General features: G+C 42.8%; 1 protein-coding gene across 1 annotated transcript in view; it reads right to left on the reverse strand.

Moving 5' to 3' along the window:
* STPG4 (sperm-tail PG-rich repeat containing 4) overlaps nt 1-19,515 on the reverse strand; it is a 57,039-nt gene that overhangs the window by 1,131 nt on the left and 36,393 nt on the right. Inside the window, exon 6 of the mRNA XM_053589330.1 lies at nt 1,711-1,815. Coding sequence (XP_053445305.1) covers nt 1,711-1,815 — 105 coding nt within the window. The remainder of the gene's footprint in view (nt 1-1,710; nt 1,816-19,515) is intronic.

The following is a 19,515-nucleotide window of genomic DNA, read 5'->3' on the forward strand; positions in this document are numbered from 1 at the left end:
CACCTCCTTGTCATTTCCAGGCTTCCTTGAAGTTTGTTATCTCTTCGGGAGACAGTGAGAGTGGAAACAGGATTACCCTGAGAGTGAAACAGAGTGGTCAGTGGATGAGATCAGTTGTCTGCAGAAGCCGCTTTAAATGACAGGATGTTTCCTTTGCCAAATACAGAGCAGCAGCCTGGAAATCTAATTAAGTCCTGGCCAAACGTCAAAGGAAGCTGAAGCCTTTATTAGTGAAGATTCAACATGCATGGCCAGATTGCAGACAGAAGGTTCAGTGGCCCTCTACCCCATAAGGCCACCTGTGGGGAGGCTGACGGTTGTGGTTCAGCCACCTTGACAGCATCCAGTGGGGCTTCCCAGCCCAGATCTCACTGTCATGAGATGACCTTCTGGTCATCCTCGGCTTCCATGAAAATTTCCTATAAGGGAAAGACTTCACAGAGTGGCGGCCCCAGTCACCAGAGCCCATGGTAGACGCTTATAAGTTAACACTACAACTTCTGGCTTCATGCTCAGTTTCCTGGGAGTTTGGTTAGTATGCCTCAGTCCTCCATAGAATGTTCAGTCCTTGAGCTCTGAAAAACATTTGTTTCTGGATTGTGGTGATGCCACTAAGGTGTGAGGCTGCCCCAGCCTGCTGTTGTTGGTCTGTCTGCCATTTTACTGGCAAGGCCTCCCCAGCATTCCTCCAGGTAAAGGCTGCACTATCCCAACACTGTAGCCCCACAGTTCTGGAGCAGAGACACAGGCCAGACGGGGCTAGGAGAGGTGATCTGCAGCCCAGGCAGTGGCAGTACTAGCTCTCTGCTACCACCCCTGACCAAGCTGGGAGGAAATCTCACAGGAAATATACAGAATTTGTATTTCTGTCAGGCTAAGGTGCAGGCAGGAAGCAACAAGGCCATAAAAACAAGAAAGAGCCACTGCTGGTAAGCTCCACGTTGGGCTTTTGTGATCTTTCTTGGCCTTCTCTAGGCTTATGGGGAGCTCTGCTCACTCCTAGAATCCACATTCTTTGTATTTCTCCGTGGACTTGAGCTCCTTTTCTGTTGTCCTCAGTCCTTTGGGGCAGAGGTGTTGCTTATGCTTTAATGATCCCATTTGGCTTCAACTCTTTGCTTCTTTGGGCTCCCAGAAGCCACACCCGCAGAGAATGGCAGTTCTCACTGCCTGGACACAGCCACTGTACACGGGTCACTCTGAAAGTTTTGAGACAGACCCTGTTATGGCCCCATTATTTAACTTCTAAGAAACACAGTCAACAGCGTCCACCCATGCAAGCTTCAATCTGCTTGGTTTGTCAGTGTTGCCAAGAGGGCGTCATTTGTTTCTGTCCGTGCGGATTCTATGTTTCTTGGGTTTTGTGTATCTCAAAACTTTTGTACTGACCCACGTTCACTGCTTGCTTCAATTCAGTAGAGGTGTTCCCGTGCTAAGCATGCAGGTCATGACAATGATGGCTAGATCCATAACTCAGCCATGGTCTTGTGGTCTGTAGTCACACTGAGCCTGAGGCAGGCAGAGAGCAATGAGGAGTTTGAACTCTTCATTCCTTACTGCCTTGACAGGCAACTGTATATACCAGAACTATATACGACAATCATTCTCCCACCCCACCTCCAACTCTCACCAGCACACACGGGGTCAGAAGACCCCCCCACCATCACCACAGCTGTGAGGGTGGGGACGTCTGTCTTTCAGAATACTTACTGAACGGTTGGGCATGAATCGAGGTACTTTGGACTGAAAACAAGAAGTAACAGAATTTGCTGAGGGTACTTTCAAGTCATAATGACCTGGTCCGGGGCCTTCATGCTATGGAACATTAAAAAATGTTTCAATGTTACTATACTAATTTTACTTATATTTTAATACTTCATTTATTTCCAGAAACATGTAAATCAGTGTGATGTGGTTGAAAAATCCCTAAATTGGGGCTTGAATGGCTATGAACTGGGACACGTCATTATGAAACGGAAATCATATCTGCCTCACCTGCCTTGTGCATGACTGTGAGGTGCGAAGGAGGTAAGGTGACCTGGGCAAGTCTCCTTTGTCCCTGCCAGCATCACCAACACCCACTCTCAGGCCCCTGCTCTCTCCGCCACATGCCCCACTTGCTCCCCTGACTGTTAAGCAGCAGAAGTGACTTGCTGCTCTGAGCTGTCAGCTTTGTAAAACATGCTTATTCTTTCAAGTAAGTGTAGTATATATTATCTTAGTCCGAAAAAGCACTCACAGAAATTCACTGATATAAGCGCAATGCTATGAGATTAACGTAAATGGCTAAACACCCTTTAAAAAAGACAAGCACCCCAATAGAAAAATTAGCAAAATGTCATTGATAAAGGGGAAAGATAAATGTTCAAAGAGGCAGGGCACTTAGGCCTGTAAGCCTGCCACTCTGGGAGGCTGAGGCGAGAGGATTGTTTGAGGACAGGAGTTTGAGACCAGCCTGAGCAAGAGAAGGACCCTGCCTGTACATAGAAAGTAGAAAAATTAGCCAGGCGCCGTGGTGGGCACGGACCTATAATTCCAGCTACTCTAGGCTTGAGCCCAGGAGTTTGAGGCTGCAGTGAGCTATGAGGACCCCACTACACTCTACCCTGGGTAATAGCAAGATCCTGTCTCAAAAAAAAAAAAGTTCAATGAGCAAATAAGTTCTCTTTAAAACAATAATATTCTTGTGTGTGTGTAGTACTTCTAGAAAATTAACAAAAAAATTAAGAAATAGGGTGGCGCCTGTGGCTCAGTCGGTAGGGCGCCAGCCCCATATACCGAGGGTGGCGGGTTCAAACCCGGCCCCGGCCAAACTGCAACCAAAAAATAGCCGGGCGTTGTGGCGGGCGCCTGTAGTCCCAGCTACTCGGGAGGCTGAGGCAAGAGAATCACTTAAGCCCAAGAGTTAGAGGTTGCTGTGAGCTGTGTGAGGCCACGGCACTCTACCGAGGGCCATAAAGTGAGACTCTGTCTCTACAAAATAAAAAAAAAAAGAAAAGTCAATTAAAAAAAAAAAAATTAAGAAATAAAGAATGGGAACAGACAAGGAAGGAAGGAAGGAAGGAAATGAGGGAGGAGGGAAGAGAGGAGGCCAAAGTTTTAATAAGCAGCACGGGGGGCCTATATGATGCTGACAAAAGTATAAATTTGATTATTCTTTCCAGCAAGACATGAAATGGCTTTAAAACATATATACCTATCCAGAGGGAGCAAAAGAAGAAAGGAGCCTGGTTATTGGCTGCTGTAGGAATCCCAGAAACAAAGGATGAGTCCTGAGCCTAGACGTGACGAGGAAAGTGGGAACAGCCCAAACGTCACACTGGGTCATGCTGACATGATGCCAACCCTTCTTTTTTTCCCTAGTAATTTACTTTTCCCCCTTTTCCACTTTCAAATAGCTGATGCTCATAGCCTTAGGAGTAGGACAGGGTAAAAAAACAGAAATAAGTCTTTTTTTAGCAGGATGCCCTGGATCAGTTTCGAAATAATGCAGGAACTGGGGGAAGTGAGTGGGAGTGTAGACAAAAAACATTGGCCTAGAGTTGAACATTGTTGAATAGGTACACGAGAGTTCAACCTAGTATTCTAAATTGCATAAATCTTTAAAGTTTTGATAACAAATTTTAAAACAATGTATATTTATTATTTTAACCCAGCCATTCCCCTTTTAGGCATTCCCTCTAAGAAAATATTAAGCATGTGTGCAAATATTTAGCCACAAGGCCATTCACTGTAGTATTGTTTCCAAAAGGGAAAAATGGAGAACAAAATTAAATGACCAATGATGTGTGCCTGGTTAGATAAATTGTGATTCTTCCATCCAGCTGTCCAGTGTTGATGAATTTTTATAGATATAAAACCTATTTCCAAATATTCAGTGAAAAATGCAATCTTGAAAACTATGCATAAAAATACCTGGAATGCAATTATCATACGCTGTTCACTAACAATAATTTTCTCCAGGTAGTGACATGTTCAGTAAAAAAAAGAAAGAAAAACGTTTTGCTTATCTGCTTTCTCTGTTCCACAGTGAAGGTGAGTGCTCTTAACATATGAAAAAAAATTTAATGTATAGATAAATGAATAGGGAAATTGAGTAAAGGAAAAAAGAAAGCGTTAAAGAAAAAAGATAAAAACAGCAATTAGGTTATCATAGAGATTTATCCTGCGAGATCCCTATAAGAGGCAAGGCTGGCCACAAATGAGCCCAACCGATGTGGCAGAACAAACGCGCAGACTGCAGACCCTCCACGGGATTTCGGTTTCCCCTATTCCGTCTGGCAGGTGGCTCAGCAATGTAATTAGGGCTGCCATTCTCAATTACTCCACCATGAATGGAGTCTGTTATTAACAGCCAAGCTCATGTCTGATAATCAAAGGATGGCTGTGCCTCAGCATTTGACAGCTCACGGCAGAAAGATGGAAACAGTCATGTTTTCAGACTGATGCATACGTGTGACAGAGGCTGCTACCACGGTGAAGTTCTCTGTTTGATGTGAACCTAGAAATCTGAGCCACGATAAACACAAAGGGTAAAAGGCCAAGAGAATCTGGACTGGAATGGTTTGTGCAGCCTCCTCTTGGTGTGGCCGTAATAATGCCAGATGAGTAGTGGGCACGGTGGCTCACACCTGTAATGCCAGCGATCTGGGAGGCCGAAGAGCTGCCAGGTGTTGTGGTGGGCGCCTATAGTCCCAGCTACTGGAGAGGCTGAGGCAAGAGCATTGGTTGAGTCCAAGAGTTTGAGGTTGCCAGGGCACTCAACCCCAGGGCAATTGATAAATAAATAAATAAACAAATATGCCAGATGAATAGCTGGGGCAAAAGATGACGCTGAGTTTGCTGCCATGGACACCACACCTACAACAGCCATCTGCACAACTGCTAAGAAACACTGCCACCCATACCCTTTCCCCCCAGTCTAATGTGTCTTTCTATTCTAAGCCTGCAAGTCTTGACCTCTTTGGGCATTAATGTGTTTCTGTGTCACCCAGCAGCTTCCTTGCACGGGCTTAGTCGCCCGCATCAGAGGCACTACAGCATGGCGCAGGAAAAAATTACTGAATGCCATTCCACCTGTGGCAGATGGGATCTTTAAGGACAAGCACTAGGGAAGTGGATACGGGGCCCAAGTTCATTTTCCAATGGCCACAGGAATGCTGTGGTAAAGCCATGACTATTCTGAGACTATCACAGAGGGTCCTGCACAGCTGGGAAACAGCTCCAGCAGAATCCCACCACAGCCCCGTTAGGGGGCGGCTTGAGGGACAGATAGTTTGGAGTGCACCAGTTCAAGGATACAATTTGAACTGTGCCCTACTCTCCCTGAAGTTGAGCACTCTGCTCCCTCGTTTACTGGGCTCCTCAGGTGTGACACAGAGCTTTGGCCCCACGTTGTGTGTGATGCACGCATGGAGGGAGGCCCCGGTCACCAAGCAGCACGGTTTCTTACACAAGTCAAATGGGCTGTTGCCTAAACCTTGCTTTTGTCAGGACCACGTTCTGGCAACTGTGGGTTTCCCACAGCTAAATCTTTCAAAACCCATTGACATTCAGCACCAAGAAGAACAGAACACTCACCTACTTAGAGTCCCAGAATGCAATGCCAAGAGAACTACAGGAAAACTTATGTAGTATCCATTCCTCAGCTGTGTGGCATGATCATGTTAACCCTCTCGATGAGATGATAATACTCTCTTCCCCTTGAAAAAGTCCTATTTAACTGGCATTTCTACTCCAGGGCAAGTTAAACAGGAGCTAAAGAAATTACTCCAAGATGAATAAAATACTACCTTTGACCTCCAGGGAGTTTACAATCCAGTGAGGGATTATAGGAAGAAGCAAATAAAAACACCATGAAAGAATAAATGAAGGTGTGAGGGCCTGGGATGGTGCTGAGCCAGGGCTGAGCTAGATATCCCACACTAGGCCCTGGCAGAACTGGGCTGTCCTGCTAAGTGTGATCTCAGTGAGCTGCAGGATGTCACCACGGGCAAGAACTTTCATCTTACTGCAAAAGAGTCAGTGCACTGGAAGCTTTCCTGGAGAGCTCCTGGGTCTCTGCCATACCATGAAGGAGCTTGATTTATTTGGTTCTACTTTCTAAACAGTAATAACACACTGCAACATCACAGGCCTTTGGTGAGCCCTGACAGCCCTCACTGCACACACTCCTGCAAGACTTAGGGGTGGATTGGCTAATCTATAGGATGCTGCTCTGGAATGAAGATGCGTATCCCTCTGGGGAAGCCCAGAGCAGCAAAATGCCAGGTGCCTCTGAAAGACTGTGTGAGAGTAGGTGAAATTACCTTGATTTGTTAAGTATTGAATTGTGGACTCTCTAGGAAGCATTCCAAATTCACAAATCCTGCAAATTTCTTTCTTTCTTTCTTTCTTTTTTTGAGACAGAGTCTCACTTTGTTGCCCTTACCCTTAATAGAGTGCCATGGCATCATAGCACACAGCAATCTCTAACTCTTGGGCTCAAGCGATCCTCTTGCCTCAGCCTTCTTAGTACCTGAGACTACAGGTGGCCACCACAATGTCCAGCTATTTTGAGAGATGGGGTGTCACTCTTGCTCAAGCTGGTCTTGAACTCCTGAGCTCAAGAAATCCACTCTCCTGGGCCTCCCAGAGTGCAAGTATTACAGGCGTGAGCCGCCATGCCCAGCCTAAATCCTGCAAATTTTGGTTGTGGTGAACTGTGATGAATACTAAATGCTGTCTCCTCACAATTTTTTAAGTCCTATGAATTCTGAATTCCCTGTAACTCAGAATGTGACTTTATTTGGAAATAGGATCCTTGCTGAGGTAGTTAAGATGCTGTCATTAGTGTGGGCCTTAATCCAATATGGCTGATGTGTTCCATTGAAAAGGGGCAAGTTAGGCCGGGCACAGTGGCTCACGCCTGTAATCCTAGCACTCTGGGAGGCCGAGGCGGGTGGATTGCCTGAGCTCAGGAGTTTGTGACCAGCCTGAGCCAGAGCGAGACCTGGTCTCTAAACAAATAGTCCAGCATTATGGCGGGTGCCTGTAGTCCCAACTACCTGGGAGGCTGAGGTAAGAGAATCACTTAAGCCCAAGAGTTTGAGGTTGCGATGAGCTATTATGCCATGACACTCTACTGAGGGCGACAAAGTGAGACTGTCTCAAAAAAAAAAGAAAGAAAGAAAGAAAAGAAGAGAAAAGGGGTGAGTTAGACACAGAGACAAGCACACAGAGAAAGTTCCACATGAAAATAAAGGCCCAGAACTATAAACCAAAGAATGCCAAAGAGTGCCAGCAAACCAGCACAAGCTGGAGAGAGGCATGGGACAGATTTTTTTTCTCCACAGAACTTAGAAAGAACCAATAGTGGGACACCTTGATCAGGAACTTCTAGCCTCTGGAGCTATGACACAAATTCCTGTGGTACCAGCACAACAAATACCCAGTTTGTAGACTTTGTTACAGCAACCCTAGCAAATGAATACCCAGATGTTCAGCTCATTTCAGAGGATAGGCAATTCAGCCAATATCCTATGTCCCAAGTAGTGGGCTGGAAGCTGAGAATACAGTGGCATGTGATAGCCATCCTCCATTTCTTAGTATTAGAACAATTTTTAACTGGATACATGTTTACCCAGAATAAAGATTCAATGTCTCAGCCTCCCTGGCAGCTAGGTGTGGCCACATGACTAATTTTGGGCCAACAGGATGAAAACAGAAGAAATGTGTGCAATTTCCAAGGAGCATCCTTGAGGAGAGGACACACGGTGCCTTCCCTGCCCTCCCTTTGCCAGATGGGCCTTTGTTCCCTGCTCTCCAGGACCATGGGAAGCAGCCCACAGAGTCCAATGCTGTGGAACTGCCACGCCAGCCCTAAACTGCTACGGCAGGGACTTTATACAAGAGAGAAGTAAATTCCTACCACGTTTACGGCATCGTTATTTTTGTTATTTAAGGTGTCTGTTACTGGCAACAGAACTTAGTCTTCACTGACAAGGTAGGCATGCGTTTACTACTCTCGTGGAGCTGACCTTCTAGCAGAGAATGTATACCTTACCACCACCACCCCCAAATAATCATAAATGTGGGGAGTATCACACAAAGAGGTGCACAGAAAGCTATGGAGAGCGTGTTAAGAGAGTAAACTGATCTGGCCTGAGGGGCCCAAGTAGGCCCTCTAGGAAGTATGTTTGAGGCTGCTCCGGTAGGGTGCTGTGATGGGAAAGGTTAAGACAGGCCACAGTGGGCCAGGCCTTGAGGATAAGCCTGGAGAAAGATGCTATTCATTTTAATGCTGTTGGGACTGATTCACTACCCTGCAAAAATAAAATAAAAGTGTTAATTGTAATTGCAATCAGTGTAACCTGGCTTATTGTACCCTCAATGAATCCCCAACAATAAAAAAAAAAAAAAAGTGTTAATTGGCCAGTGCTGATTTAACTAGAAAAGACTTTAAAAGAATGATGATAAGTGGTCACTGGCCTATCCGTATGCAAGTTAACAGTAGGATTCTTTTTCATTCAACTTTCTGCACCATGATTATCTCAGGAAGTTAAGAACTGTTGTGAGGCTGATATGTCAAACCTCATTAAAACAAAGCTTAAAAAGTCAAATCCACAAACATTCACTGAATGAATGCTGTGGGCAAGGTATGTGGGTCAGGGATTGTGGAGGATATTAAAAATATACAGTATAGGGTCATCAACTTCAGGGTACCTGTAATCTTCTAGCTGTGAAGATGAGGACAAAAATCAATACATATAAGAATTAATATATAATGATTATGTACCCTTGATAATTAAAAATTAAATTAAAAAGTAAAGAATTAAACAATAACAACAAAACAAAGCAAACTGTCGTAGACTAGAATTCCATATGAAATAAGTAAGTGGTACCAACCAGGAGATCTTATGCTGATTCTCAGTAAAGAGAGGAGATGGGGGGCGGGGCACATGGTGTGCAGAATCTTGGGATAGGAGTCTTGAGCTAAACCTTGAGGACAGGAAGGACACAGGTGGATGGGGAGGGAAGAATATGTAAGAGCAAAGCCAAAGGCCAGTCAGGTAGAGACCTGTGCTACAGGCTGTGGTGGAGTGTGCCCACATTAAAATTCAAGAAGGAGCTGGAACATATTCTTCTTAGTAAAGTATCTCAAAAATGGAAGAAAAAGTACCCAATGTACTCAGCCCTACTATGAAACTAATTTAGGGCTTTCACATGAAAGCTATAACCCAGTTACAACCTAAGTATAGGGAAGGGGGAAAGGGAGGGGAGGGAGGGGGGCGGGGGGCGGAGGGAGAGTGATTGGTGGGATTATACCTGCGGTCCATCTTACAAGGGTATATGTGAAACTTAGTAAATGTGGAATGTAAATGTCTTAGCATAGTGACTAAGAAAATGCCAGGAAGGCTATTAACCAGTGTGATGAAAATGTGTCAAACGGTCTATGACGCTAGTATATGATGCCCCATGATCGTACCAATGTATACAGCTATGATTTAATAAAAAAATAAATAAATAAATAAAATTCAAGAAGGGATTTTTAAATTATAATTGTATTGTAAAATTTGATCTTTTACTTAAATTGTTAAGAGAGGTGATATAACATAAGCTCATGAGGAAAATAAACCACAGAGTTAAATCTTTTAATATGAGATATATGACCAAATTCTACTCCATAACAGCCGAGTTAAATTTGCTACACCTGTTTTTATAAAATCATCTTTCTCCAGAAACTACACACGTTCTGTTTCTCAAGTGAAGAATCTCTGTGCACTGCTGTGGTCTAAATAGTGTTCTCCCACAATGCATACATTGCAACCTAATACAATGTGATAGCGTTAAGAGGTGGGGGCCTTTGGGAGGTGATTAGGTCACGAGGGCTCTGCCTGCAGAATGGGATCGGTGCCCTTATAAAAGAGGCCTGAGGGAGCTTGTTTGTCCTCTTTCGCCCTTCTGTCATCTGAGAATACAGCTAGACATTGTCCCTTGAGAACTGGGGCCCTCACCGGACATTGAATCTACCTTGATCTTGGACTTCTCAGCCTCCAGAACTGCAAATAGTAAATTTCTATTGTTTATAAATTGCCCAGTCTAAGGGATTTTGTTATAGCAGCAGGAACAGACTAAGACAGTGCACCATGAACATGAAGTATATACTAACAGATGTTTGCATAGGCTCCTGTCAAAAAATGCAGTGAGGGACCTGAAACTCAATTTTCTTGACAGTTACCATTTTGGTGCTTTTTACTTGTTTATGAACATTAAGTGGTTTTTACAATTTGATTGCAGATGTAAATGTTTATGTCACCATGTATTTCCAGTGGCTGCACGCCTTCCTTCTGAAGCCTTCTCATTTGCAGGCAGGTGCAGGTTAAAAGCCCTTCAGGTGCTGATTCCAGGGCTCCTCTTCAGCCTGGTCCAAGACAGGTTCAGCAGACAGGCTCCACTGCTGCCCACTGAGAGCTCCCTGTGGAACCCTGCGGCCAACTCTAGAGTTCACAGTACTGGTTCCCACACTTGTTCTTATTAGAGACTCACAACAGCCTGGTGTGACAGGCACTATCTCCACTTACAGATGAGAAAGCAAGACTCAACAACGTTAAAAATTGGTGAGTTAGCGCCTCAGTTGTAGGAGGCACAGCGGGTTACTGACCCTGCTTTTTAGTGCTGGAGAGTATTCGTACTTAGTTATAAGCTATTTTTCTTTAAAAGTGTAAAGTTAAAGGGAACCCGGAACGACCACATACTCTATCGCCATTTAGGCATGAACAAGTTTTCAATTGGTTGTATTGAAAAGAGAAAAGGATCAGAATAAACGTATGGCCTCAAATGTCTCTATATACATGTCATGCCTAAAACACAAGTAACAAGCAGCATAATCTGAAATTACTATGTGGGGCGGTAAAAATGACCTGCCCCAAATTCAGTGTGTTGAGATAGGTGGAAATATGCGGCCCGAAAAAGAAGACAAAGGCCCCGTCAATGACAGAATCCTAGTACAGAGAAAAGCGAGAGCTGTGTCTCCAGGAATTCAGGAGGAGGTGCGTGCAGGGCCTATCCAACTCGGAAAGTTCTAGAATCCCATAAACACTGGTCTGTAGGTTTAGAAGAGAAGGAAGACCTGCATGCTGGTGGATGGAGGAAACCCTTCAGGGGCCAAAAGTCATTCACATTTGCAAGATTAAGAATTGACTGTACCTCTGAAGTCTACCTGGGTAAAGTTTATTTCTGCAAAGAGAAAATGTGACAGTCTGGGTTTACAGTTAGTCCTGGGGGGTGGGAGGGTGGTGCTCAGTGATCACAAACCTGCCCACTCTGAAAGTGCAGCTTTCACAAGAACACACTTCCAGCGACCCCAGGTAATTCGGAATTGCTGTAGGTGTTCGCTGTCCCATCCTCCGTTTTCTAGCAGACTCCAGGAGCAGGAGGTTGTCTCCTAAGTGTTAGAAATCTGAGGCGGTTCTGGCGGCAAACCCGAAGCCGGGCTGGCAGCTTCCCTGAACCATCTCTCCTGCTTGTCCCGGCTGCAACGCCAGACGTGACAGCTGCTGGCACAACCCAGACGTTACCCCAGTGCAGAGGCAGGACTGGGAGGCTCTTCTCTCGCCTCTCCCCGAGGCTTTGCGAACAGTAGAAGCAAGTTCTCTTCAGCGAAGGATGAAGGAAGTGAAGGGCATTCAGAAGGATGGACGTCTGCGGTGATAGAACTAAGGCCATCTTTTCATTTCACGCCTCTGGCGCCCGGAGATTCCTCTTTTTGCCAGAACTCTCTTTTCGCAGTCAGGCGCGTGCTGTTTTCCCTCCGGGCATCCCCTCCCTAGTCTTGGCTTAACTGGGCTCATTCCCAGCCCGGGTAGGGCAGAGCTCCTCCCACCAGCCTCACTTCCCGAGGGCCTGGTGCCCCCATTCCTGACACAGTGGATTGGTTCAGGGGCAGGCACATGACCCTGACATGGCCAATCAGAAGAGCCTGCCTTTTCAGGTCTCAGGCTAAGCTGGCAGGGAGTGGACCAGGGGCTGCCTCTGGCCATGTTGACCAGCTCTGTACAGAGCATATCCAAAGGCTGGAGAAAGATACAGATAAAACACTACCAACACGCCTTAGGTTATGTACGCCCGTCACCCCACCTTTATGGGCTTGTTTTGTTTTGGGTGGGGAGGTTCTTCATGCTTATTTGGAATGAGTTTTTCTGTCTCTTGCATCTGAAAAACAATTTTATACTTTCTTTTTTTGCTGTTCCAGTCAAGATATTATTATTAACATAAGAAAAAGGTGTAGGAAATTCTTCACACTCAGAAGGGGACGTGATACATGATTCGGCTGATATTAATACCACTGGAAAAGCTGCACAGAATTTTTAAGAAGAAAAATTGCCAGGACATACATCTTTTCCTTTAAAACCCTAGCATATCTGGAGCTATATTTGAAATGTTATATTTTTCAAAAAAAAAGTTCCTTCATCTTTGAAGAGATTAAGACTGGGACCTGCTTTAATCATCTTAACTTCCAGATTCCATTCAAGCAGAAATCAATTTTCTGCTTTATTCAGTCTGGATTTATTAATTATTTTTTCTGTTCCCCATGGAATTTCAAACTATCAGCTTAGTTTTTAATTGAACTAATTCCTTAAATGTAAAAACAGCTGGAATGATTCAGCACTCTTTCCAATTGTTAGTTTTAAGGCGTAGCTATACCACATGTCTGATATTCACTTTTTGAACCCACAGTATTAATGTGACTAAAACAGACAAATCATATAACTATCATTTGTATCTGTACAGACTCTTTCCTGTTTGTCTAATCCTTTTCTTATTCTTTATAGGCTTGTCAGGTTTTAAGAAATACAGAAATACCTTGAAATACTTCTGACATCAAATAAAAGAAACCCATGTTCATTTAACATTGTAAGATTTTGTTCCCACTATCAGGAAAGTTGTCTATGCCTCATTTTTCATTTTATTACAACTATGAGAAATAATACTGTAAGCAATCTGCTTAGCAAATCACTACTGACCCCAAATATCATATGAATGACTCCTAATTAAATACAGTAAGTGGACTGTTTTTAAGCAGCAAAATGTTTTCATCTTGACCATTTTGATAGCCCTCTTCCTCAAACACTACCTTTTTGCTTTTAAAGATCATGTTTTGAAAAATTATAAAAGCATTGCATGAGAAGGAAATTAACCATCCTTTATCACAGTGCCTCAGTCTATTAAAAGCATTTTTATACATTTCCTGTTTTTTAATACACATGATTTTTCTTACATTATTTAATCATAATATACATTTCTATATGCATTTTCTGCTACACACTGAATCATAAACATTTTTAGTACTGTGTTTTAACTTTCACAGTAATTGTGTAAGTGGCTGCACGATATTCCTTTGAGTAGATACATGATATTTTAAAATGATTTCCCTTCTGTTGATATTAAATTGTTTCTGCTATTATCTTGCTATTAAAAATAATCCCTTGATGGGCAGCGCCTGTGGCTCAGTCGGTAAGGCGCCGGCCCCATATACCGAGGGTGGTGGGTTCAAACCTAGCCCTGGCTGAACTGCAATCAAAAAAATAGCTGGGCGTTGTGGTGGGTGCCTGTAGTCCCAGCTACTCGGGAGGCTGAGGCAAGAGAATCGCTTAAGCCCAGGAGTTGGAGGTTGCTGTGAGCCGTGTGAGGCCACGGCACTCTACCGAGGGCCATAAAGTGAGACTCTATCTCTACAAAAAAAATAATAATAATCCCTTGATGATATCTTCGTATAGATGAATATTTCTATATTAAGATGATCACTCTAGGAGGGTTTTCTCAAAGTGGAATTAGTGGATGAAAAGATATAACTAGTTTTTATACTTCAATGCTACTGCCAAACTGCTTTCAAGGGATTGTATTAATATATGCTCACACCAGCAGTAGATAAAAAAGCACTGAGCTTCTGTAGTCCACATGCCAAGTAGATAACTGGTGAAAAAAATATTTAAAAAAATAAAATCTTAGCTGGGCATTGTGGCGGGCGCCTGTAGTCCCAGCTACTCGGGAGGCTGAGGCAAGAGAATCGCTTAAGTCCAGGAGTTGGAGGTTGCTGTGAGCTGTGTGAGGCCACGGCACTCTACCGAGGGCCATAAAGTGGCCTACACTTTAAAAAAAGAAAAGAAAAAAAAAATCTACACTACAAAAAAAAAAAGAAAAAGAAAATCTTCCTCACTTCTCTTCAGCCTAATGGAAGTAAGATAGTCATCAGTAATCCCTGTATGTTCAAATAGGTTATACAGAGTATCTGATCCCTTAATACCCACATTTTGAAACACATTCAGAAGGGAATAAAATTATATGGCTTTCTGTAGATCAAGAGGCTTATTAGGTCATTCATAAAAGCAATTAAAACAATTAAAGGGGAGGTATGCGAGGAAGAGGAACCACAAATGACAAGTTTTCCTGTGTTCAGTTCTCTTGGATGAGAATCAGCCGGATTTGCTGCAATTTGTTTCTTTCCTTTTGAAAAACCTGCTGGTAGGAGTGAACTGAGCATTTTAGTCTTGGGATTTGCGGGGCTTGGTCTTCATCAAGGAGCTAAAAGTGAATGGTAGTCGGTAGAAATTTTCAACACAATTCTTTCCGTGGGAGAAAAAACCCTTTTACTTATGGGAGAACATGTCCTCTGGCATCTACCTCAAAAGGCCCTTATAAATACTATCCTCACAGTCTTTCCCGTGGAAAATTTTGTTGATCAATTATCAGTTATTATTTCCATAGTAGCTGAAATAGTCAATAACTATACAACCTTACACTGGTAATGTGAAGATTAAAAACCATTTTCCAACCAAATTCCTTACTGACTGTGTTTCCTGAGAGCCACTTATACTTGGGGACAAAATGTAATTCAACCGAATGCCTGGCACAAACAAGTCTGCCTCTTTTGTTTTTGTAACAAGTGAGCAAGGCTATTGTACACCATGGCAGTCCTTTGAGGTACCTAAAATGCTAGAAGATTTTCTAATTCAAAGTGAATGTACTTTTTACAACTAAAAAACCATGTAGTAATCTGCTGTGCCTTCAAGTGGCCAGCACTCATTTTTTAATAGGCTGCACTTGGAGATTATATATATAACTGATCAATAAATTTCAATGAGCTCATTTTCACAGATCATGGAAAGAAAGGAGGAGGGATGGGGACCTATATGTATCTCTTATAAGTAGCCTCGTTTTTAAAAGGGTTTAAAGGGCCTCAGCTCTGTCCTATTTTGCTTCAGATCTACAGGTCAGATTTCTGGTGACTGGAGGTTTCAGGATACCAATGATGAGGCGACCTATCCTAAGTCAACAGGGCTCAAATGACACTGTGACTTTACATGCAATGACACAAAACACATCTCAGAAGAATTAGAGTTAAAACTTTTGTAAAAATCAAAACTAAAAATTAAAGTAAACATCATGTCTCTAGAGGACATTTTTTTCAGTGGTCAAAGAAATAAACAAGGGAAAGATACATAGATTTCATTTATTCATTCAACACCTTTTTTGAGCACTATATGAGATGCTAGGCATTGATGTTTAAGACAGACATAGTTCCTTCTTTCCTAGGACTTACATTTCAGAAGATGATGACAAACATTTTACATTTTAACCTTCTGTATAAATAAGGCACATAAGTAAATGATATACCAAAAAATCCTTGAAAAACTTCAACAAATACAAGTGTTAATATTTCTTCATTATGTGGAATGTATACAAAATAACAGAAAAGAATACAAAAACTCTACACAATAGATAACTGGGCAAAGACTGTCACCAAAAAGCATACAGGAAGGATGACAAAGTAACTGGTTAACAAATATTAGTTAGAATGTATAGCCTCAAATCAATCACACATACTAAATTAAAATAACTAAGCAAGATGGCTGCCACGGAAGTCAAAATCTGTTAAGGAGTGTATAACAACCCCCTGGCCAAAAAAAGAAAAAGAAAAATAATAAAAACAACTAGATACCATTTTTATCAAATTATTAAATATTTTTAAAAATAACAATAAACAAGATTCATGCAGATTTGATGACTTACAACTTCTGGTGGAGGTATAAATTAGTCTGACATTGTTTAAAAAGGTCTAGCAAAATCATGTGTTTAAAAGGATTTCTAATAACATGAAAGTAAAAGATGAACTAAGTAAAAAAGGATATGAAATTACAATTCAAGAGACATTATCTTCTAGTAATTCACCAAAATAACGAACACAAAGGGAAAGAGGAGAGGCACCCGATACATGTTCTCTAGGCCTTTTAGAAAACATGGAGTTGTTCCTTTGGCCACATACATGTGAAGCTACAAGAAAGAAAGACATTAAGGGAATGGGTACTGTTCGAAAAGGCATACCCCACAAACTGGAAGAGTCTACAGTGTTACCCAGCATGTTGCTGGCCTTACTGTAAACAAACAAGTTAAGGGCAAGATTCTTGCCCAGTGGATAAATGTTTATATTTAGCATATTAAGCACTCTAAGAGCACAGATAGAGTCCTAAAAAACGCATGAAGGAAAATGATCAGAAAAAGAAGGCAGCCAAAGAGAAAGGTACCTGGCTTCAACGCACCAGCAGCCTGCTCCACCCAGAGAAGCCCAGTTTGTGAGAACCAATGGAAAGGAGCCTGAGTTCCTGGAACACAGGCCCCATGAATTCATGGCATGATAAGCGGACAGTAAAGTACACAGGAGAACCAAGAGAACCAGTTGAGCAGGAGCATAAAGTGCTGGAACCTATCCCCATGAATTTGTGGCAAAATAGCTCTACAGCATGGCACGGAGGAAAACCAAGCGAACCAAAGGAACAGAAATATGAGGTGCTGGAACCTGTCCCTCGTGAATTCATGGCATAATAGGTATTAAAAATAAAAGGCTACTGTAAAAAGAGATAAGAAATTACAACGTACCAGGATCACAACTTTGTTTTTAAAAATTACAGAGGAAAAAGGGGAAAAAACTAACACTATTATTTGCATCTGAGTAGTGAGACATTTTTAGAATATAATTTTCTATATTTTCCAAATTATCTATAATTGATCCATTTACTTTTACTCTTTAAATTTTTTAAATCTATTTTAAAATCTATTTTTACTTCAGTTTTAAGATATATTATTAAATTGATAGAAAAATATAGTTTAAAAAACAATTGGTTGCAAAAGCCTTATAGTGGGATACAGAAGTCTCCGGTATTTATTTTGGTTTTGAGAGTATATCGCATGCCGTACAGAACAGAGAACATAATGTTTTGCTGAGACGCCATGACAGTACACTGATTCATTCACACAACCAGCGCTCTTAGCAAGATCTTTTACTCATGGCAGGATTTTTCTGTTGCTCCGGCTACTAAGTTGTAGTCTTCTCTTCACTGTGGCATCTCCGGGGGCACCCAGTCTGGCCCTCCAACGGTCTGAGAGACAGTGAACTGGCCCCCTGTTTAAAAAGTTTGAGGGGGAAGAGAGCAAGATGGTGGCCGAGTAACAGCTTCCTTGCATCTCGGCACCGTGACTCCGGGGAGATAGGACTCCAGGCATCTCTGGCTGGTGGGATCTGCCTATCACCACCCCGTGAGGATACAGAGAGTCAGTGAGAGACTTCTGGACCCCAAGAGGAGGACTAAAACAGTGGAAAACCGGCAAGTGGTCGCGTGTGTTCAATCCGTCTAAACCCACTCGCAACTGTAAGTTTGGTAGCAGCAAGACTGCAAACCGGAAAGGCCTTACATGTGAACTGTTTTGGTGTCTTTGGACTTGGCACTCAGTTGAACTGCCTTGGTGAGAGCCTGAGCTGGAATGCGGAGAACTTTGGCGGTTGTCTAGGGCCCCAGTCTGAGCCGCTGAGCCAGACGGAGCTAATAGTGTTTGGCTGTGGGCCACAGGGAGCCATTGTGAGCGATCTGCCCCAGCAAGCTCCGCCCTCAGGGTCGCAGTTTTGGCACACTGGGTAAGTGGATAGCCACTTCAGCAGTGATTCCAGCCACAAGTACTTTCCTGGGAAAGCTTCTGCTCAGCAAGTTTACAAGTTCAAAGTGCCTTTTAAAGTTTTTTTTTTTTTTTTTTTTGTAGAGACAGAGTCTCGGTTTATGGCCCTCAGTAGAGTGCCGTGGCCTCACACAGCTCACAGCAACCTCCAACTCCTGGGCTTAAGCGATTCTCTTGCCTCAGCCTCCCGAGTAGCTCGGACTACAGGCGCCCGCCACAACGCCCAGCTATTTTTTTTTGGTTGCAGTTTGGCCGGGGCCGGGTTTGAACCTGCCACCATCGGTATATGGGGCCAGCACCTTACCGACTGAGCCACAGGTGCCGCCCCAAAGTGCCTTTTAAGTGGGCTGAAGAGAGATTTAGGGTGTCTACCTGCTGGGGTTTGAGAAATCAGCAGCCTCCAGTCGTATCAGAACTGTGATTAACATCTCATACCCCAGAAGACCACGTGTTGCCCAGACAATATTCAACAACATATACATACTGCTTTCTTTTTGGTTGTGTTTTGTTTTTTCTGTTTTTTTTTTTGTTTGTTTCTTTTTTTGGTTTGTTTGTTTTTTTGTTTATTTTGATGTTGTTGATGTTGTTTTCTTTTTTAATTTCAACCTTTTCTGTACAGATCTTTTTTCTTTCTCAATTTTTCTAGTTTAATTATAATTTCCCATTGCTGCCCTTTTTTAATAACTAGAACTTCATTTTTGCTAGTGTTTCTACCACTATTATTTGGCTTTTCACCCAATTTTATCCCATACAGTTTTCTGTTTGCTTGTTTTGGTTTGATTTATAGCATTTTTGTCTTTCCTCTCTACTTGGTGGAGGTGGGGTACTGTGTCTGATCAGGTTAGCAAAGAGCTGCTGACCTCAAGGGACCCACCCAACTGGGCACCCCCAGAAGGTGGTTTTTTTTAAAGGTTGTGTCAAAGTACCCTACTGTACACCTCTATTGCTCTGTCTCCCTCTTTCTGTGCCACTCTTTTTTTGTCAATATTTCTTTTACCCACCCCCTCTCCTTTCTCTATTTTTTTTTTCTTTTCACTCGGTCCTCCTTTCTTTCATCCCTTTCTTGCTCTTCAACCTTCTCCCCCTTCTGGTCCTGTACCAAAAGGACTCATCTAACCCTTAGTCCACAGGCACGAGAACTTAAAGAGCAAGAGGAAGTGAAAGGAAAACTAGGGCAAGGAAACAGATAAAAGAAATCACTCACGAGGAAGAATCAGCAGAAAACTCCAGGCAACATGAAGAACCAGTCCACAACAACCCTGCCAAGGGACCATGAGGTAGCTACTGCAGAGGATTCCACCTATAAAGAAATGTTAGCAATGACAGAAAGGGAATTTAGAATACACATGATGAAAACAATGAAAGAAATGATGGAAACAATGAAGGAAACTGCTAATAAAGTGAAAAATAACCAAAAGGAAATCCAAAAACAGAATCAAATAAGAGATGAATGATATGAAGAATATAAAAGGATATAGCAGAGCTGAAGGATCTGAAACAGTCAATTAGGGAACTTAAAGATGCAATGGA

Source organism: Nycticebus coucang, chromosome 4, assembly GCF_027406575.1.
Source record: "Nycticebus coucang isolate mNycCou1 chromosome 4, mNycCou1.pri, whole genome shotgun sequence".
NCBI lineage: Eukaryota > Metazoa > Chordata > Mammalia > Primates > Lorisidae > Nycticebus > Nycticebus coucang.